This window comes from Micropterus dolomieu, linkage group LG03 (assembly GCF_021292245.1).
Source record: "Micropterus dolomieu isolate WLL.071019.BEF.003 ecotype Adirondacks linkage group LG03, ASM2129224v1, whole genome shotgun sequence".
NCBI lineage: Eukaryota > Metazoa > Chordata > Actinopteri > Centrarchiformes > Centrarchidae > Micropterus > Micropterus dolomieu.
In genome coordinates this window covers 15,513,677-15,536,324 of record NC_060152.1, presented here as the reverse complement: position 1 = coordinate 15,536,324, position 22,648 = coordinate 15,513,677, and the positions used below count along the sequence as shown (strand labels likewise).

The window sequence follows — 22,648 nt, the reverse complement described above, 5'->3', positions numbered from 1 at the left end:
CCTCCCCCAGCCTCCCCCTCCACGGTCACGACAGAAGCCACTTCCGCGAACAAATGGCAACGTCATCTGGCCACGAATCGTGTGTGTGTGTGTGTGTTTGGCCCTGTTTTGCACCTGGCCCATTCAGTGCAGATTGCACAATCGTAGAAATCCCACATCGCAAGCTGAAAGCACTAAAATGTAAGTTACCTTAAAAATCATATGCGAAGTGTAGTTTTATTTTCGTCCTGTAGTCACCGCAAGACCACGACTTCTTGTATTAGAGAGACAAATCACTTCTTTATTGTCATTACCTTTAATATAATATCATAACTTTATTCTATCCTGTAGTATCCCTTGAGTGTATGTGGTATATTTTTATTTAGTATTGTGACGTTATTACCATGGAAATGTACATGTTTAAATATCTGTAAAGCATACAGCAGTATACTCCAGTGTATTAGGCATACCTAGCTACATCTAATGACTGTTATAATGTTCAGTTTTTGTTAAAACTTTTTGTTGTTTTAGAGAGGTGTTGATTCAACTGATCATTGTGAAGGATTCATTTGTGGTGCTGTTGAACTGTGCATTGCATTTTAGAGAGGGGTGTTCTTTAGCCTACCTTAAATTATATAAATAGGATGGACAAAATGAATTGCCATCAGCACAGTTTTGATGGATATCGCTGTCTAAACACTGATTTTCATATATGCTCCATACATTTTAACAGTTTGATGGATTTGTTGCTTTTGCCACTGATGATCTGTGAAATAGGCCTGTCTCTACATTAGCGAAGCAAATCTCTACCACGAAAAGAAAACAGACACCAGCCACTTTATTAGGTACACCTCGCTAGTGCCAATTTAGAGACACTTTTGTGTCTGTCTTAATTCTTTGTGGCATAGATTCAACAAGGTCCTGAAAGCATTCATTAGAGATTTTGGTCCATATTGACATGACAGCGTCACACAGTTGCTGCAGATTTGTTGGCTGTACGTGCACAATGCTATTCTCCAGCTCCAACACATCCCAAAGGTGCTCTGTTGGATTGAGATCTGGTGTGGAGGCTATTTAAGTAAAATCATTGTCATGTTCAAGAAAGCAGTTTGAGATAATATTAGCTCTGTTACATGGCACGTTATTCTGCTGGAAGTAGCCATAAGATGATGGGTACACAATGGTCATAAAGGGATGGACATGGTCTGCAACAATACTCCGGTAGGCGTCTCAGTTGGTACTAAATGGCCCAAAGTGTGCCCTGAAAATATCACCTACAGCATCACCCCAAGGCAGGATCGATCCATGCTTTCATGTTGTTTACGCCAAATTCTGACCCTACCATCTGAATGTTGCAGCAGAAACCTATCCTCATCAGACCAGGCAAGGTTTTTTATAAAATCTTCCATTGTCCAATTTTAGTGAGCCCAAGCCAATTGTAGCCTGAGTTTCCTGCTGCTGCAGTCCATCTGCTTCAAGGTTTGTTGTGTTGTACGTTCAGAAATGCTCGTCTGCATACCTCGGTTGTGTGGTTATTTGAGTTACTGTTGCCTTTTCTATCAGCAGTTTCTGAAATACTCAAACCAACCTGTCTGGCACCAACAAACCATGCCACATACAAAGTAATTTAAATCACCTTTTTTTCACATTCTGATTCTTGGTTTGAACTTCAGTAGATTGTTTGGACCATGGCTGCATGCTTAAATGCACTGAGTTGCTTTCACGTGATTGGCTGATTAAATATTTGCCTTGTGTTTAACAAGTGTATCTAATAAAGTGGCCGGTGAGTAGGCCTACATGTATGTTGGCACATCTCATAATTATCACTTCTATATTGTCTTAATACTGACTTATTTCATTATTTTGACTTATCATGAGTATGTTTTATCATGTAGCCTAGTTTAAATTTTTATTTCCTAACTATGATTCTCCATTTTTTCTTTCCCTGGCAGAATTGGGTTTTATATACATTTATTTGCAGACCCATCTGCAATATTCTTATCTTATAATTAGGTGAACACCATGGATAGTGCAAAAGCATGATTAATACCACCCTCAGAACTTCAATGTATTCCTTTTTTTATTCTTCACATTTAACGTATCTTCATCAACGTTTGATCGTTGAACGTTTTCTCATGCCAACAAAATACTGGAAAATAAGAAATTGTCTTTCCACTCTCTTTTTATTTTGCAGAACGGCAGACTATCTGTTTTACATGCCAACATGCGCCACCCACAGACAAGCACCAACAGCACACTCATTTATAGACTCCTCCAGCCAGCAGAGGCACACGACTTATAGTGATCTCAGTATCTCCCACGAATAGGCGTAAGAGAAGACGAATGCTTTGGCAGTTAGCATTATGCTATCCGTGTGGAGATGGTATAAAGTGCCAACTCGCAGATATACGAGTTGTCGGTGCCACTCGTTTATCCTTTATTTGTCATACTGGCCAAACGATATATATCGGTCCGCATTGTCTTTGTTGATTCTTGCACAAAAAGGACAATCTTTCAGTTACTTCCGTGGAAATAAAAAGAATGACGTTAACACCCGCCTCCGAAAATTTGATTGGCTCTCAAACCTCCCAGTAAAACCCTTTCCTGTTTGTGATTGGACGGCAAACGACATGTCTTGTAAGTGACATGTAGGCACAAACGGTAAGATGCATAAGAAGGACATATGCGGCTCAGGAGTAAGTTGCCTAGGTTTTGATGAGTTTGGTTACCAAATTGCAAAAACAAGATACCGCGTGTTTCTCACAGTATATGTTAGTGGAGATGAATCGGCAGTAGAACGAGAATATAAGCCAATATGTCACGTTAAGTGTACTTGAATGCTAGTGCGTGCTTGCTGCTAGTGCCCCCCAACAGTGGGTTAACGCTAAGTAAGTTAACCTAACAAGGCGACATGTCACATTTAGTTGGGATTTGTCAGTTCCTGACGCTTTGACTGATATGAATCCATCATTTGGGGTAATGTAGTTTGTATGTAGGCGAACGGATTTGCACGAGGATCAACTACGTCACTACAGTGTTACGCAATTTACAAAGTGCAGTCAAGTGAAGATGGTAGTATGCTCCTGTAACTCCTATCAGTCCTGTCCAGATAATGCATACAACGTGAAGGCTAAACTTTTACACACACACACACACACACACACACACACACACACACACACACACACACACACACACACACACACACACACAGTGAAGTAGTTGACATTGTCTTCCTCCTTTGACTTCGTGAATCATTGGATCTTTTGTCCAGCTTTCAGTTCCCCACATATCTTGTGTTTTCTTCTTTCCATACGACTCCTATCAGCATGTTTTACCATTATTTGTCAGTTCTACACATTTGCTTCAGACAACTTATAGACAGCTATTGACAATGCAAGTGAGGCCTAACAGCGTTTTTATCCAGTTTGAAGGTGTACCAATGTCATTCAAGGACATGGCTCCTTAAATAGAATTAGAATATTTGTTTCCCAGATATAAATGAATTGAATGGATTGAATATCAGCTTGCACTATTAAGCTTCAGGCCCTATCAGTTGCCATGGATATGAAGAAACAACTCAAAAGATGTCATTGTTAGTTGATTCACTGTTTTTTCTGACAAAATGCACAAATGCTCATGATTTTTTCTTCTTTCTACTTTCTTGTCTTTCTTTCTTTCTCTAAACGGCTCCTTTGTGTGTCTCTTCCCAGATACTTTATGGTAGGAGACAAGTTATGAAGGAGAAGAGGGCTTGAACTGTGATTAAACATTTTGGAATACGCCGTATGGATTCTTAATGTTGATGTAAGATTGAAAATTAACTTTACTGATCTTCATAGGCACAATGGGTCATCACAAAAGCAATGGAAAATATATAGAGAACACACAAAAGTACTTTACTGTATAGAGCTGCAATTGCCATGGGAGATTTGTGCCTTTGTTCAGTATTGATACCTGAACAGACAGAAAGAAGCTAAATGTAAATGCCTAATGAACAATGTCGTAAACCGTTTTCCTTTGTGTTCTAGCCTTGCGTTTTCAAAGCTGAGTAGAGCAGCGGTGCGTGTGAGGAGACTGACGGCTCAACTCTGCAAAGTAACCATGTCCACAAACCACCAGGACTCCAGTCCGTCCTCTGCAGTCAACGGGGATCCTCGCACTGCAGCCATTCTCATCATTGGAGATGAGATTCTCAAGGTGATTTAGTGTTGATGGATACTTGCGTTTTGTACAACTTTTGAGCTGCATTTGTGTTATTGACAGTATCTTACTGAGAAACCCATTATCATCACCTTAATATCATCTTCATTATAACTTTGATCTTCTATAGCAGCCCTGTATTATTCCTTTTTATATTGTTATTGGGTGTATGTGGTACATTATTTATTATGTCATTATTGAAATACTGGGCTGTTTGTAAAGCATACAGCAGAATATGCAAGTTGACAGTTTAGTAGGCACACCCAGCTAAACCACAGACTAATGCAACAGTTTTTCAATAAATGCAACCTTGATGAATGTTTAATGTTTCGTTTTTGTTTAAACTGTTTTAGAGAGGCGTTAATGATGATTTTGGAGGATTTAGTTTGTGGGGCTGTTAAACTGTATTGCGTTATTCAGAAAGGTGCTATTTAACCTTTTCTCAATTATATAAATGGGGTGGACAAAATCAATCATTTAATCATGTTGTCTTCAATAAACTGGCAACTTAGAGTGTGTATTCATAGTCCTCCAGTATAAGTTCTATGTTTCAAACCTTTTTCCCCTCATTGTCACCAGCACCGTTTTGATGCTTATCCCTGAGAGTCCTTAAAAGTTTGTGGATTTGAGCAAATCATAATAAACTCTCACTCTTTTTGAATAAATCTGTGCACTTGAAAGTAAGATTTTGATCAATGTATACATCCTAACAAGACATCCCAATTCATCAGTATGCCTCAGCTCTCTGGACCGTTTCATATTCCTATGATGGTTGTTTGATGTGACAGGAGTGCTCGTTTTTTAAAATGACAAGTTCACCGTTGTTTCTTGACTTGACATGATCATGATTTAAACATGAAGCCTTTGATTGTGTCCAGTGTCATGTCTTACCCTCAAAACATGGCCACTGTGAGTCATTGTCAAGTCCTTGAATGTAATATTCAAGTGAGGGTGGAAACACCAGATTGAATCTAACCAAGTGTCTCTTCTCGTCCGTTGTCTGCCAGGGTCACACCGTTGACACCAACAGTGGCTTTCTGACACGGGCACTAAGGAGGCTTGGAGTTTCTGTGCAGCGCATAACAGTCATACCAGATGTACAAGAGGTCATTGCCAAAGAGGTGGCCCTCCTTTCTTCTCAGTATACACACCTCTTTACCTCAGGGGGCATAGGCCCCACCCATGACGATGTCACCTTTGAGAGCGTTGCCATGGCATTCCAAGAGGAGCTACATCCCCACCCTGAGCTCGCCCAGCTGGTTGAGGAATTCTTTGGGGTTGTGGATAAGAGCAGTGCTCCTATGAAGCTGGCCATGGTGCCTCGCTCAGCCAAACTCAACTATGGAATTGACCCTCAGACTGGACAGCCTCAACGCTACCCAGTGGTGAGTGAACGCAGGATGGAGGGGGGATTAGTTTAGATTACCTGCAGTTGGCAAATAATGTGGATCGTGTTGTCATAAAACACTAAATTAGATCAAGTTATACCCAAGCTACAAAGGATCAGTACCCCCCACCTACTGACTGCCTGCTTGCAGCCTTTGTTAAAATAGATGTCCCGGATATCTGTTGTGCTGTGTATTTCCTTTTCAGTAGGTTCTTTTGGGGGGCAAACTAATTGTTTAGCTGACACAACTATCAGAAACATGTCCACTCAGAGTCACATAATGTTCTGTCTGTGTGTTTCATCCTGTTCTGGGGTTATTTCAGAAGACAGATTGCAACATCAACTGCTAATCAGACAGTGCAGAAGTAAAACGCAGTTTCTCACAGTGGGCAAAACATTTACAGAAAACAGCAAGACACAGCAGCAAGTGTTTTTGTTGCAGTTTGCAGAAATTCAAACATAACATATTGATACTTTTCTTTAATGAAGACCATAGTGCTCTGTATGATTAACATCTGTAGTAGCTTATGATTATATTCACACTGAACAGTTTCAAGTAGAGATGCACAACACACAAACATGTACTTAGCTCGAATTAAAATGAATCATTAGTGCCAGTAAGTTACTGAAATGCTGTAGCACACTAATATGTGCATTAAGTAAGTAGTAAGTAGTTTTAATGTCGACACTGTTTTTATGAAAATGTTTTATTCCTGTTTTATTGAATCAGTTCTCACTTTCTCTTCTGGGAGAGATCTGCTGGCACGGGTCACTTTCCATTAAACAGAAAAATCACATGCAAGGTATCGTGAAGGTATGCAGCAAAATTGTTGGCACACCCTTAGATGATCTACATTACGTGTATAAGGTCAGATCCTTGAAGAAGGCGAGAGCCATCCTGGCTGATCCCAGTCATCCTTTTTGGGGTGAATTTATGCTGCTGCCATCCGGGCTCAGATATAGTCTGCCGCGATGCAGAACAAACCGATTAAAAAGGTCATTCATCCGGCTGTTATCACCATTGTTAATAATACCCTGTAAATTCAATTTTAAATTATATTGTACTGTGGTTGTGTTTATTGTTGTGGTCTGATAAATATATTTGTTACTGCTGGCTATAATGCAAATTGCCCCTCGGGGATAATAAAGTTACCTTACCTTACCTTAACTACATTTTTCATGCAGTAGGCTATATTAAACATTACATTGATTGTACCATAACACACTCAGAACATAGGCCATGCCTTCCCTGACAAACTGATGGAAAAGATTGGATCTGAAAACAATTGGCTACTCTGGTAAAATGTAAGGAAAAAAATCACATCTTTCAAGTGGAATAAAAAGATATACAAGAAACTGGCACATATCAATATGAGTTTACAGACATTTTAAATAGAATCTAGACTTTTTTTTACAGGCTTAAAACTTTAGTAACAAGACGGACACCAAGGTGTTAACTACCTTAACATACATGTTATAGGAAGTATTCGTTGTACCTCAAACAGAAAACACACACAGAATGATCAAAGCTGTAGGTTTAGGAAAACACTGACTGCCTGGCCCATTTATCCTTCCAGTATGTAAAAGATCCACCTCCTTCTCCCAGGTCAGTGTGCGTAACGTGTATATCTTTCCTGGGATCCCGGCTCTGATGGAGAGGGCCTTCAGTGGGCTGGAGCACCTCTTTGCTGGTTCAGGGACCACGTTTCACTTTCGTGAGGTAACACCATGAGCATACCTGTCACATACAAACACATCTGAATACTGTGTTTTGATAGTATAAGCGAGCTAACCAGAGATCTTTGCCTTAGGTGTTTGTGAACGCAGATGAAACGGAGATCGCCCCCGTGCTGACCAAACTGCAGGCTGCTTGGGGCCGGAAGGTGGCTCTGGGCTCCTACCCTGCCTGGCTGAGCAACTATCACAGAGTCAGGCTGTACCTGGACTCAGATAGCCAGGAGGAGGTGGACAAAGCCCGGGCACAGCTGGTCGACGAGCTGCCCAAGGGTAGCGTGGTGACCTTAGTCACTGACCCGGTGTCTGTCGCCACAGCTGAGGTGTACACACTGGCCAAGAGTGGTGAGGGGGAGACAGAGGGTGGTGGGAGATGACAGTTAAACTATATCAACTTAATATAACGTGAATATTACAGAGAATTCTTACACTTTACACAAGCATTGGGACCAATAAAAGAAGCAAAAGAATTAAAGTAATTGCTGTAAAATCATGGTGGATTATAAAAAGAATATTACTGGCATGAGACTGAACAGAATAGAATCAAGCATCAATAAAAGACAAGCAGATATTTCAAAGTAGATATTTTTACTGTGAATTTGATGTAAGAATGAGAGCTAATTTATATTATAACTAACAAAATTTGACTACATTTACTGTAAAACGTCCTCTCGCTGTGGATTTCATTTTCCGCAGGCACACCATTGGGCAACAAAGTTATGTCTGCGCTGAAAACAATAGAGGCTGCACTGGATCAGTATTCGACAGAGGAGGTCTGCGTCGGCTTCAACGGAGGCAAAGACTGCACGGCCTTGCTCCATCTCTACTATGCAGCGCTGAAACGGTAACAGGAGGGGATGAGACAAGACAGTTAGAACACATTTAGGGGTAGGAATGATTTAATCAGGACAAAACAAATGACCTGCGAGAGATGAAAGGGAGATTTAAATTAAAAACATAATGATACCACTTCTGTGCAGTGGGGCGTTACAGCAAGTGAAGAGGGAAATGAGTTCAGCAGCAACCAGAGAAAAATCCTGGACAAGACAGTTTGGACTTTTCTGTACTGGACAGATGGCGGAAGATGGTGAAGGATAAACGGGAACATGTAATCTAATTGTTTACTGTGCCCCTTTTTTTTATCTTTCTTTTTCTATATCCCATTTCTCTCTCTCCTGCCATTCTCAGGCGGTATCCAGATGTTAAAGAAAAGGTGAAAGCTCTTTATATCCGTATTGTCTCTCCATTCCCAGAAATGGAGAGATTCCTTCAGGACACTATAAAAAGGTGAACCACCAGCCTATCCTATTGCATGCTGTAACAAATACATTTCAGCTGATTGTTTTTTATTTTATGTATTTTAATATCTTTTCAATTATCCCGTAGATATGACCTGGAGATTATCTCCGTTGAGGGCAGTATACGGCAGGCGCTGAGCGAGGTGCAGGAGCGGAGGCCGGAGCTGAAAGCCGTCCTGATGGGGACCAGGAGGAGTGACCCATACTCGCACACACTCACGCCCATGTGTCCCACTGACCCCGGCTGGCCAGACTATATGAGAGTCAACCCGTTACTAGTGAGACACACAAATTTCAGATATATATATATATATATATGAAGAAAGAAAGACCTCAAAATCAAAAAGCAGTCAACTAAAAAAACGTGTAACCAAAACACAAGTTAAACTAAAGTAACTGTTGGACATTGAGGTTTACCTCACCTAATTTTTTGTTTACTCTTAAGAGCACCTGCTGACATTATAAAAATAAGAACCAAGCAGTCCTTCATTTACCTCCATTTTTTTAAAGTAACGGGTGAAACTGTTTTGAGTGGTAATACAAATCTGTTTTCACCGCTTTAGCCAGGCAATTTCTCCTTGTTACACTTAATGTTATTTGTCATCTTGACTGAAGTTTCAGAACGCATATCTACAGGGTGTAAACAAAATATCACAACACAGGCACAGTTTAATGCATTTCAACAGCACAACATTAATACTGCATTTGTGAAGCTTTAAATGATGCTATGCATATTTTGTGCCCATATATTTTGCACTCTCCCCCCCAACACACACACAGATAGTAGGTACACCTGTACAACGTAATGCTATCCAAAATAATCCCAAAACAAATTGGTGATGTGAGTCAGCACCTCTGTGACACATTCTCAACAGATATTTAACATTAAAAGCTCCACATGATAGAATTTATTGCGGGTCTGTTGTGCTGGATTGAATTACATTGTGCAGGTTTTTATGACAGAGTCTGTCTTTTGTAGACAGCAACCTCTGAAGTTGTTTCTCTTTTATCTGCTTAGGCTCACTGAAGAATAGATGTACATGAGCAGGAACACAATGCCACCTGCTTTATTATATATTCGTTAATGTATTTACTGGAAAATACTTTTGGAAAGGTTGTTAGCGGTCGTACTGTGACCACATTGGTACGCATGATAGATATATACATAGGGGAAACAATGGGATGCTCTGCAGTTGACTTCATTGTGCGATACTTTATGTAGCTTGAGTGCATTTCAAAGGAATCCCTAGATTTAACTAATCATAATTCAGTCACAAACTAATTAAATTTGATGTCTTCAACACTCCACAGGATTGGACGTATCACGACATCTGGTCGCTCTTGAGGACCTTATATGTGCCCTACTGTATTCTCTATGATAAAGGGTAAGAATACATTCAATAATTTTGCATTTATTATGACATCTTAAGTGTGGAATTATTGGTCTTAAACGTCTCTGTCGACCCACAGGTACACTTCGCTGGGCAGTATGGACAACACCTGTCGAAATGCTTCCCTCCGGGTGGTGGATGAGAAGGGGGTGACTCGATACAAGCCAGCCTACCTCCTGGAGAATGAAGAAGAGGAGCGAAACTCCCGGGCCTGATGTAGTCTCGCTTCTTACCGTGTCACCTGTTGCTGATGATGGAGCCAGAATTTCAGATCTCAAATCATCCCCCTGCGCACACATAGAACTGACATTTTTATCAAGACCTCATGTGTATATTTTCAGAATGAGATTGTGAAGAAAGTCTGTATGTCTGTGTGTGTAGGAGCGAGCATGCATATAAATGTGTTTCACTCTAAAGTAATGGCTCTCTGTCCTGTTGAATAAAACATCAATCTGTGTCATCTTTTTCCATTGTCATGTTACTATTTTAAGAGAAGTCTCACATACACATGGCAGTGTGTGCAGGGCTTTCAATGTGGCTCTTGGTTTATATTATTCATGAATCCATTTGCCTTATTTGTAAATCCAATAAGAACAATCTGGCCAGCAAGACAGCCACTATGAAAGGTTTTCTGTCAAGGTGAGAAAATCAAGTTTCAGGAACTAGTGTCCAGCAGCAGGCTCATTGATTCATCCGTGTCTCGCGCTGAATATACGTAATTGCAGAGTGCATCTGTCCCCTGGAAAAAAGAATAGTGTGATGTAGTTCTCTTTGCGCACCTCACGGGCGCGTTGTTCTCAACTTTTTCCATTTAGCGCCCGTGATTACAAAAAAATCACCTCCTCTGCTCCCAGACATGATTGAATCCAGGCTCATCGATCCGCCCGCTCCCTCTCCCCGCCTGGAGATTAGTCAACACCGCGCAGCGAGAATCGATACCGGCCGATCTAATAAAGCGGGTCGCTTACGAGGCCACCGCGGGGTTGCACACACTGTTACACCAGCAATTACCACCTCCAGCCCCCCCCCCCCACCAACTTATCTGTCCGGGCTTCACGGCTTGCTTGATTTATTAATAATAACAGTAATAAAAGAGGCAATGAACAGAGGCTTCATAATCACAGCAGAAATGTAATGGTTTGTGTTTGGTGGTGTGATAAAAACACTGGGACATTGTTTGGAATTACGAGATTTGTGTTGGAAAAAAATAAAATTCCTATAGACGATGTGTCTGAGCTGGGTTCTGCTTATGTGACTGTGTCCAATAAGTAAGAGTATATAATGGATTCATTTGATGTGTAAGCAGTTGATAAATTAATAAACTTAAGTCATGTCATTGTTCCAGTTTAAGTAAATTTCTTATTTCAGCTTTCTAGTTCCTCAGTTTCTTCTAATGTCTCCAATATTCCTCTAATATTATTTTAGTGATATATTCACATACAATATGTTACTTTGCTCATAAACGTGACTTTTATAGTGATATTTCGTTTTTCTCCTAGTAAGCCTATCACTTGCAAGTTGCATAGATGTGGAAAGCAATTCCTTTTATTCAAATGTTGCACACAAGTAGGGCCTACACTTTTGAGGTACTTGAGTATTTCTATGCTACTTTATACTTCTACTCCACTACATTTCAGGGAGTTATTAAATGTTTAAGACCACTATCAAATTTCTATTATGTGTACACATACATGGACAATAAAGCTGATTGTGATTTATCTCACAGCCTTTGTTATGAGTTAGCCTATAGTTTAAGATTTTACTCCAAAACTCTTATAAAACACAATTTATTATAAATGCATTGTTAAAGGTTAAACCAGTGCTTCCCCAACCACTTTTTGGCCTGTGACCCCACACAGAAAACCGTGTCTGTGCCCCAAGAAAATTCAAAAAAATTGAATGCACATTTGTGGAGCAGAACTTTGTTTTTTCTTGTATCCTACCTCATTAATCACGTCAGGATCCTACCCCATCACACATACATTCACACACACAGATTTATCTTGTGATACTCGGGAATGATATGAAAGTAGTTGAAATCCGCTCGACATGGACAACAGTAAAATGCAGTAAAAATATGAATACTTCTTCCACAGCATTTGCTATCATGCCAGGGATGCTAAATTTGTTTTGACATTTGTATATCTTTCTAAAGTTTATTACCTTTGTCATTTTGTGCCATTGTCTTCCACAGTTTCATCTTCATCCTCTTTCAGTTGTCACTCCATCACTATCACTTGGCTGTTTCATCCTTCATGTCTGTTTTGGCTTCACTACTGTATCCACCCACTCTCTGCTGTATCATCGCACGACTCGCACCACTTCCTTCATAACTGCCTTTCCTGTGTATTGTAACTCTGGATTTTTGTTCAGTTCTTCTGAATTTCAAAATGTTGTTTTGATTTTGACCCGGAAAACTGAGTCAGAAGAGAGGATATGGGTATTGACCAGGGGCCTTAAAGTATCTGGACTAAAATACTTTTTTGTGTGTGGTCCTCAGCTGCATATTTATGAATGTCTTAGTTTTTAATTTCACACTGCTGTGCTTTGAAATAGGATGCGTTTGAAATCCACAAAACTGCAAACAAAACATTCTAGAAAATTCTGATACAGCAACTTCTGTGTCATTTCAGACAAAGTGGAACAAGGAGAAATAAAAAAGAGCTATTTTTTCCCTCCTGGGCATATTTAAACTTAATTGGTTCTCCAAAGACAGATTTTAAGTTGGCCGGTAGAAGTATGATCACAGCAGCCACTTAAGGTGATGTGAGGATAAGAACAATTGGGGTGATCGGAGTTACCACCACCACATTGGCATCATAATTCCTTGTTACTCCACTGAAACACTCCAGTGTTTCTCTATAGATCTCCCAGGTGGGACTAAGATATAACAATCCACAGATCTAACAGTGTGTGTGTGAAATGGACTCAGCTTGACTTAAGATCACTGTTACACACTTAGTGTGACTTTATACAAAAACATGTGACAAGCTTTGATATCGGAGTGAACTATCCATTTCAGATGCGAGCCTGCCTCGGTGACTGTGATGCTTTTCTTTAAAGCAATATGTTCCTAATCCAATTCCTCAGCAGTTCCTGCAGTGTAAAACGAGACTTGAAGCAGCATGAGACAGCAATTCAGGCGATGTCCTAGGAGGGATGCTTAACACAGAGATGAATAGACACTCCGTTGTCAGAAAGCATCAGGAGAGAAGGGGGACCTTTGAGTCTATGCAAATTACCAACCCATCTGCATGTAAAGCCAATCGACCAGAACACGGGAAATAGGATGTATCAGTATCAAAGTGTCACACATTAAAAGTGGATGAAAGTAAGAGAGAAAGAAAGGAAGGGAGAATGTGGGATGGAGAATGAGGAAGGAGGCTGCTTTGCTTGCCGCCATGTGAAGTGTGACTGACTTAGCTCGTTTGTGTCTGCTTTTGGTGTGTGTTCAAATAAAAAAGACAAGTCTCATAATCCTAAGTTTGTCACAGCTCGCAGTCCAGTACGCAGAACCAAGACCCCCTGCTCGTAGCCACACACGGGATGCATCCAGAAATGGCTTTCACACAGTGGGCACACTTTAACATAAAGGGGCCAGGGTCTATGAAGCTTCAACCAGCATGTGGAAAACTGATGGGGAAAAAATCAGCTCAGCTCAACTCAACTGGAGCTCATTTGCACTCAACAGCCATAACTTAAATATGGTGCAGGGTGTTAGAAAGATGAGAGATGCTTAACACTACAAAGGCCCAGCCAATGTCACCTGTTTCCTATTTTTAAAGATTAGGACTGGATTTTTAGTATCCCGAAAGTCCTGCCCTGCTTTTTTTGAGGCCATTTTTGTATACATAATGTATGAATCAATGTAAAATATCCAAAATCAGGCATGGAAATAATATTTATGTTGTAGCAGACCTAAATTTTAGTCATGCAATTTAATAAATTTATGAGAATTGAAACCCAGTTATGAATTAATATTCATAAAATCAAAATTTTTCTCGTTTCAGGGCACCACCGGAGTTGTTATAATCCTAGAGTCTCCGGACCTCTAGGTAGTTTTAATAATTATACAATTATTACTAGTGATCAGTTAGTTAATAATCGCTCAATTATCTTAAATCAGTCAGTCAGTCTCATATCTAAAGGGTCAATTCTCTTGGCAGGAACTAGAAATAGGCAACACACACAGCTCTTGATTATATTACAGTGAATTTATTCTCTAACTAAGGTGATAAAAAGATGGTTGGATACAGGGAACATAAACATTTGCTGAACAATGAGCCTGGAGGTTCGGTTGTGGGAAGCATTTGACTCATACGGCATAGAAGAGCTAATTAAAGTAAACTAATGCTATAATTTAGGAGTTAAAATGGACATCTGATCACAGAACGTGTGTTAAGTCTTACTGCTTGTCAACAGCCTGCTTTTGGCCTGTTGCACGGGTCCCACGCTAGCTGCCGATCCTGGCTTTTTGCTAGGGATTCTCCGGGGTTTTCTGTGTCTGATTGAAAACGCCTCCTCCGTCTGGCAATTCGGCTGTTTTCGGGTTTCCTTCGTTGTAGCTGGCGAGACCACGTGGCTTGGTCTGACCTCGGTGAAGTTGGCTCAACGAAAAAGGCTTAAAATGGAACTTAGTCGTTCCTGAATTAGTCCAGTGTAACTTAACGGACTGATAACTTTAACAAACAAAAGAAATAAAGAAACTGAAGGCAGATCGATGTCGTGGCACTTCAGGTGTGTAGCTTCAAGCGAACAAAAGGCCGGTCTCGCTGGCTGAGTCTGAGGGCGCTGCCTGGCGAGGCACGCCAAACGCGTCCAGGGAGCCGAGTAGAGCGGAAGAGAGCCAACAGCGAAGAGAAGAGAAGAGAAAGGTCGCGTGTCGCTCTTTTGTTGCCTGGGGCGTGGTTCCCCAGGGGGCGTCTCAGGTTTCCCAAGGGACTGCCTTTCTAAACTTAATGTTTAAAGAAAAGAAATCTATTTGCACGTATTATAATCAAATATTTTCCACAATCGAACCTCAATGGTCGAACGGTTGTACTGTTCTAAGCATTTGGTAACAGGAAACAATTGTCACATTATTGGTCAGGATATTTATACATTTAACGGCATTTCCGACGAGGGCATTTAATACTTATTTCGTCCACTTGGGGGAGCTCAGGTTACATGAGGAAAGCTTGGATTACATTAGATGAAGGAGTGTCTTGCTGAAAATAAAAACACTGCACAAGTAACTTTCTTTTCAGCACTAATAACAACGGATAGCAACAACCGTTAACATAACTACTCAAATAGAAGCAAACATAATCAAGTAACTAAAGATTTAATTAAACTTAAATGCTTTGAGTCTTTGGGGACTGCAGTCCCTTTTACATTGAAAGTTCGGCTGTCCTGGATTGTGTCACACCTAGGTGAGACAAGGAGTATCCCTTTGATGGGATAATAAACAAAGAGCAAAGTCAGTTGCCACGGAAACATGTGTGGGGGGCCAGGTAGGCTGTTCAGGGAAATGCCAATGGCTGGTTCGTGTCCCTTTGTCAGTTTAACAGTCAGGCCCCGCGTTATCAGCTTCGGAATCAAAAAGGTGGCAGTTTTATGGTGGGGCTATTACTTAGAGAAAGCAACTTTGACCCCTCCCCCTTCTTCTCTGGGGAGGAGAAAGGAATTTAGAGTAGCTCCAAATTTATTCAATATAAAATGCACAAATCCACACCGTTGTTCACTACACAATTCAGATCAGTCAGTCAGTTCATTTATATAGCCTTAAATCACAAGTCTGTTCCCGAGGGCTTTACAATATTTGCAGCATACAAGACCCTCTTTCAGGACAGACATGCAAAAGATGTTAATGAACAAAAGTAGAATTGCAGTGTTAATATACAGAATTTCAAGATACAATCAAAACCATTTAATCTGCAAATAACAAGTAACAAGAAACAAAATATTAATAATAGGTTTTTTTATAACAATATTCAACTAAATACTTCATACACAAATAATAAGTGAGTCTATTACTGCAAAATATTATGTTGAAGGTGATAAGAATAAAGTTAAATCCAGCAAATCCAGTACATATAAGAGGCAAAGCCAATGAAATACAATTCACATAGAGTTAGAAGAGATCTGATGTGAGTGCTGCAGTTTGTCATTAATAACACACAATGCAAAAACAGCTGTGGAGAAAGACAGAGAAAACACTGGCTGAGTCTCCAGGAGGATAAAGACCCAGATCAAAGTACAGTGGATGAAACATTGACAGGAGCCATGAACCAAAAGTGACGGGGAGTCCTAAAAAAAGAGAGAGGAGAAAGGCAAGAGAGGGATAGAGAGGATGTGAAATCACAAGACCACACAAAGTCCAACTGTTCGCATATAAAGCGAATTGTTGCAGGTCCCCCTGTTGGAATTCTCAGTAACAGAAATACTAAATACCAAATTATCGTGAATATCCACTATCCAGCCATCCTGATAGATCTGACAGCATAGTTCAGACTGAAAATGTGATCCACATTTCAGAACTTTTCTGATATCATACTTTAAAAAAGGACTGAATGACAGCCCTGTACAGATCTTTCAGAGGGAGTACATACATGTAGACGTAAAGCAAGAAGTGAGTAACACAGCAGAGGGAACTAAGATTAAGGACCAAGCACTGGATGAAGATCAAAGTGTGATATAACAAGAATGTAAATAAGCGAGGGATCTTCAGTTGCCTGAAAAACTGAGCGCTGCAAACTAATTGAAGAGAAGACACTTGAATGAGAGATCAAGGAAAAAGAAAAATGTTAGAAAGAGAGAGATGAAAGAAGTGTACTTCAATCTTAGAAAAAAATCACATGTCCACATGCTTTTACTTTCCCATCCTGGTCCAATCACTGGACACTGTTTACTTCTTACAACTAGTGTTGCATCTTTCAAAAGTCTCAACTTCAAAATCATTTCTAGTTTGTCCTGTTTCAACTTTCTTACCACTGGATCCCAGTTACAGCATTTTCGTCCTTGTTCCAACATTGGAAACCAGTCATCACCTCTCTGCCATAGTGACAATCATAGTGACTTCATCACAATGTGACGAAGTGAAAGGGGTCGCTTGTAATGACAAACCTACGGAGAATTATTGCCTGAATCTGCAGCTCCCCTGGATAGCTCATTGTTAAGTCTTCCAGCCCACAACTTTACTGTTTTGCTTCACTCTCACTGCTCCCATAGCATCATTTCCGGTTGCAGATGGAAGCAGTTTTAGCGAAAATATTCTAAAAACCCACTGTACACTACCTGCTCAGCAGACAGACCAACTTAGTGGCTAAATGGTGGATATAGTGGAGCATATAGCAGCTAAAGAGCCAGATTTCTCCCTACAGACTTGGTATTAACCCCAAAAACAGAGCTAAAAGGAGAATATTTATATATATACAAATTTTGGAGTTACTTTCATCAGGTGAAACACAACTTCAAATGAATGTAAAAATGTTCCTTTGTAACTGCTGGATGTGTTTTGCGCTGCCACCAAGTGGCCAGAAAAAAACACTTACTACAGGTTTAATGTTGTGTGAGACATGTTTTAAATCCTTTGCTTTGTCATTTGGAGAAAGTAAGTTGCTTATTGTATGCTCTTGTCTTCTGACTGCTGTTCCAACTTCAAATAACATCAGTTCGTTGTTTTCACCGGAAGCTATTTCAATAATGTACTACTTTTTATGCTTGAAAACCAATTCTATCCTACTCTTGTATCTCTCCTATTGTAGTTCCTGTTGTTGCCCATCTTTGTCAACCATTCCTACTGTATGCCCCATTTTATGCAATGTTTCACCATCAAGAGAATCCACTTCATCTCTCTCATGTCCCACCCTTGTAAACCATTCCCAGTAATTATGAAGGCAGCTATTCGACTGGGGATTTCATAACATGGCTGAGAGCTCTGCAGAGATGCCAATATTAGGAAATCCCTGTCATAGCAACGAGATATTAACAACTACAAGATATACTTAACTGCTAGAAAATGAACCAGAAAGACCCTGAGGAGCTTTGATAAAAGCCTCAGTTCGGGAACCAAATGCAAACACTAAGGTCGCCCCACTAAAGAATGTTAAAGATGAGGTTTGAAAAAACAATTATTTTCCTCCCTTTATTGTATTCATGCAAAGAGTGATAAAATTGCACAAAATGTTCATGGCTAAACAAGCTTAGTGATTTAACGTTCCACAGCAAAAGAGCTAATTGTTGCACTTGATTAGTTTTTGGCATAGCATAAATTCTCAAGAATCCGGGAAGACAAACACTAAAACTTTTAGCTCATCTGAAAAAAGTTCTGAAATATCTGCCCAAGTCCCTCTTCACAGTGTTTCTGAAGAGAGAAAGAATTGCACAGCATTATTTTTCTTGTACTATTTAACAGGATTGGGTCTTTATAGAAAATAAGAACATGAATACTCCCACCAGCCTCAAGCCCCCAGTGAATTGGAGTATTCAGTTTGAAGCAGCCACATCCCTTCCAACCCTGCTCCTTTGGGGGAGAGAGAGAGGCCCAGAATACATAATTCAAAAGCTATGGCTATAGGATAACAAGCTGGTGAGCCTGAGCTGGATAAAAGACGCATAAGTAAGAGTGGAGAGGAGAGAGAGATATATATATTTAATTGACTGGTCACTTGGAACGTAGCACATGTTGATGCATTTAGGTACTCAGTATGTCACACTCTCTCTTCTCCATACATTAATAACTATGTCCTTGTCAATTCCATTATTATTTACTTCCCTATTTCACTTTTTTAAAATTCCTGCACTGTCTGTGATCAGGTTTGAAACCGATAACCGTGAGGCAAAGGATAAGCTAGTGCATTCTTGGGTTATATTTCCCCCAGCAATGGGTAACTGTGATCTAGATTAGCGCTGGCACCTGCAGCCTTTAGGCTAGTAATAGACCAGTAATGTAAGTGTTATTTATCTGTGCCAGCTTTCATAGCTATCTGATCTGTCTTGCTTTGATGGAATGGATTGTCCAGACTTTGTAGAGGTGACAGGGTTAAAGAGAAGAGTCTGTATAGCCATTAAAGGGAAAATGGGCTTTAAACACACACATACATTACACACATAAGCTCCCATATACCTGTGGGTTCAGTACAAATGAAAAAGGATCTGTTATGATTCCCGGGGGAATTGGATGGAACAGAGACAGCAAGGAAACTACAAGAAGAAAGAGAGGGGGAGCAATAAAACATATACTATAAGGAGCTGTATCAGATGTTAAATAAATTTTGAAATAAATTATATCATTCCAAAGATTGCTATTTGGAATCCATGACTCAGCAGCACCCGTCTCAAAGCCCATCAGATGTGCCAATGAAAGCAACAGAACACCAGTCATGTTAGAGTGATGAGTGAATTTAAAAGAAAGAAACAAATTTTGAAAGTAGTTGTCAGTAAGTTGTTCTCAGTTATAGTATTCAGGAGACTGCAAGTCAGTGTTTGTGTGTTTGTGTGTTTGTGTGTGTGTGTCAGCCAGAACAGGTCTGGACCTTGATCAATAGTCTATTAACAGCAAGACATGTCTGCGTGGGCAGGCATGAATACACACACACACACACACACACACACACACACACACACACAAGCACAAGCCCATATACATTGAGACACATACAGGCGAACAAAGTCAACTATTTGTTGACATACATTACATACACACATTGTCTCAGACACAGGGCAGTCTCCATCCACACACACAAACTTCTCCAGAGTTAACGTATTTGTCTTTCACCTGAAGTATTTGTACCACAGGGGAATATTTCATGGCAAATGGAGCATTGCAACTTTATCTGCTCTGCTCTGCTCTCCTCCTCTGTCCTCTCTACTTATCTTGTCTCTTCTCCTCTCCTCAACCATGCCACAGGACACAAAACTTGAGAGAAGATCTGCTTCTATGGGGACAAATATGGCTGCGATGTAGCCAGCCATAGACATGTAGATATGGTTGCTCTGTGCTGCATGTGTGTGTGTGTGTGTGTGTGTGTGTGTGTGTTTAAATGAGATTTACGTATCTAGTTCCTTATTCTTGTTAACAAACTGCATACTTAATGATGATGTATGTTTAAGGGTATTGACCCTGAGTGTGAGTATGTGCTCTGCAGAATATTGGATGTAGTATCTTGTTTGGAAGCGTACATGCCTGCACATATGTTTTACATCATGGATTAGTTCTGCTGGTTCGTATTGTAGTCTCTCCAATCAACATCTGACTGCGTCATTTCCATAACAACACTATAGATCCCACTTTTCCTCCATGCAAGTTTAAAACAGACACAGCTGTTATGGCTGCATGATGTTCATGGCGTGCATTTACACTGCACACACTGAGCCACATTTCATTGCTAGATTTGCTCTGTGTACCCATGTAGCGGTTAATGTAGCGGTCAATTTACACTTAAATATTGGCGTCAGTAAGGTATCCATACAAAAGCTGGTGTTTATGATTAGTGATGTCTACTTAGACAAACACTGAAGACTGAAAAAGAATGATTACTGACTATTTTTTAATTTAATGTTTGTTTAGATGTGGGTCAGTGGCTCAGTGGTGAGCACTGTTGCCTCACAGCAAGAAAGTGCTGAAGGTTTAAACCTGTTAGCCAGCTGGATCCCTGCTGTGAGAAGTGTTCATGCTCGCACCGTGTCTGTGTGGGTTTCAACCTGATGCAGAGTTGTCCATAATAAGCTGTCTGTAAATGTGAACGTGAGACTGTTGTGCTTTAATCCTGCAATGGACTAGCAATTTATCAAGGATATATATTCCTTCCTTCCGCCCCTGCATAGAATGAGAGACAACATTTTGGGTTTGGTATAAAACAAAAGCATCCCAGCAAATACTGCAGCTGTCCTTCCGTGAACACCAACCTATGCCACTCCAACATGCATTATTAAGTGAGTCTGCAGGAAAGTAAACAAAAAAGGAGAAATGACTACTAGGTGGGAGTTAAATAAAGTTGTATGCAGTTGATAGCATGTACATGGTTGTCTCTCCCTCTCTCTCTTTTTTTCCCTACTAGTTCTTATCTTATCATTTCCCCACAGGTTTTGTTCAGCCTCTGCCGAAATTCTCACAAAAATCTTTGACTAATGCCACAACAGTATCCTCAGATTGTGTGCTTAAGACCATTATATGAAAATGTATTCAGCGCTCTAATCTGAAATGTTACGTAAAAATCCCTCAGATGTATTTTATCTCTAAGCCCTCAGGTTGGAAGGTATCATTTGTAAAACCTCACTTGCAGGATGGTTTTTGCAAATCTCTGGAATATGAAATACATGTTTTGTTTTTGTTTTACCAGTGGCTACAGCAAAATGCTCCATTCACCACAGATTTATTGTATTTAAAGAATCTCTTTCATATACTTCATTTACTGTATGTTCAGATGATGGGGAGAACAAGGCAAATCAAATCATTTGGTGGGAGCAGCCACACCCTATATCAGTCAACCAGGCAGAAATCACAGATTTACGAAGATCTGATGCACATAGGGAAAGTATACATATTTTGTGTATATATTTCAACCTTTTCAGGACAACCTGAATTACACATTGGAATAGATATATGACATTAACAACCTCCAATATGTGGTGCACAAATCACAAAAGCGCTTCATCCAACTTCAATCTCCTCTAGTATTTCTTTCTAGCTGGCATTTTTTCCGCAAGCTGTGTGACTTTGTTGACTGGTCCCTTGAGCACCATACATTATGGTCGAGAAGCAGAAAGTAGAGGGCTGACGTAGCGGCTTCTGTTTATAAATCTATTTGGTGTGTCTATCTCCAAAACAAATGCTCTGAGGTTTACCCTCCTCTGCCTTCCATCTCTATCTCTCTCTCCCTCCTCTTTTCTCTCTACACGTTTCAAGATTTATCGCTCTGCAAGCCTGTAGCCGGGAGGTCCCTGCTTACCTCTACTTCTCGTTCCCACTCTCCAACTCTCCCTCTCTGCGCCCCTTTTCCTATGTCCTTCCCCTCCATCAACCTCTCTCACCCTGTCTATCTTTCTGTATCCGTTTTCCCCTCTGATACAGAACAATCTATTCTTCGGGTATCCGTATGGCAGAACGAGCATTGCCGCTTGGTGGCGCAGTGGAGCCTGTAACCCCAATACACAGTACTAGAACACCCATTAAAAGATTTGTCAGTGTTTTGCCTAAGACCTGCATCTCAACTTTTCAGGAATAGGAATAAAAGCAGCAATTTATACAACTAATGCCCATTTTTTTTAAAAATATGGTTAAGTTTATTGATGTGGTTTTACTGCAAAATTGGGATATTGTTTCCTTTTGGTGGAAATTATGTTGAATTACAGTAAAGTCAAACATTTGAGCTAGAAGGTCTCTGCAGGATTTTACAATGCTAGAGTGCAAGGTTATGAATCTTTAGTTGAATCACAAAGAGATTTCCGGAAATTTGCAAAAAGACAGCATATTATATTTCATCTAGAGGCAAAGCTGGATAAATGGTTTAAATTGCTTTAGGTTGATGTCTGGAGACTTGCAAATAGCACACACCTGTGCTTATTGTGGTGATGTAGAAGCTTACTGTGTTGTAATAATAACTGAATCTATTTTTTAAAGGCACTATAGGCGCACCTCTCTCTCTCTTTGTTGTGTCTCATTTCCTTAAATGCAG

The 22,648-nt window shown here is 40.2% G+C and overlaps 1 protein-coding gene across 5 annotated transcripts; it reads left to right on the top strand.

The window, feature by feature from the left end:
• The first annotated feature begins 70 nt into the window (after positions 1–70).
• Positions 71–10,457, top strand: flad1 (flavin adenine dinucleotide synthetase 1). 5 transcript variants are annotated; one of them, XM_046044087.1, is made up of 11 exons: positions 71–180; positions 3,693–3,786; positions 4,011–4,179; positions 5,190–5,567; positions 7,176–7,289; positions 7,381–7,648; positions 8,000–8,147; positions 8,492–8,590; positions 8,690–8,879; positions 9,913–9,986; positions 10,072–10,457. In XM_046044087.1, exons 2-11 carry the CDS (start codon positions 3,779–3,781, stop codon positions 10,205–10,207), a joined length of 1,584 nt encoding a protein of 527 aa, XP_045900043.1. In that variant the 5' UTR covers positions 71–180; positions 3,693–3,778; the 3' UTR covers positions 10,208–10,457. The 5 variants fall into 5 exon arrangements, with proteins under 5 accessions (XP_045900043.1, XP_045900044.1, XP_045900042.1 ...); XM_046044088.1 differs by lacking the exon at positions 71–180 and adding an exon at positions 2,595–2,640; XM_046044086.1 differs by lacking the exon at positions 71–180 and adding an exon at positions 2,615–2,675.
• Positions 10,458–22,648: the final 12,191 nt, after the last annotated feature.

What these genes read in the sequence shown, in the direction of transcription:
- flad1 (XM_046044087.1), top strand. An exon ending in AGCCTCAACGCTACCCAGTG is followed by an intron (nt 5,568 to 7,175) that starts GTGAGTGAACGC and finishes TCCTTCTCCCAG; the next exon opens with GTCAGTGTGCGTAACGTGTA. An exon ending in TGTATTCTCTATGATAAAGG is followed by an intron (nt 9,987 to 10,071) that starts GTAAGAATACAT and finishes GTCGACCCACAG; the next exon opens with GTACACTTCGCTGGGCAGTA.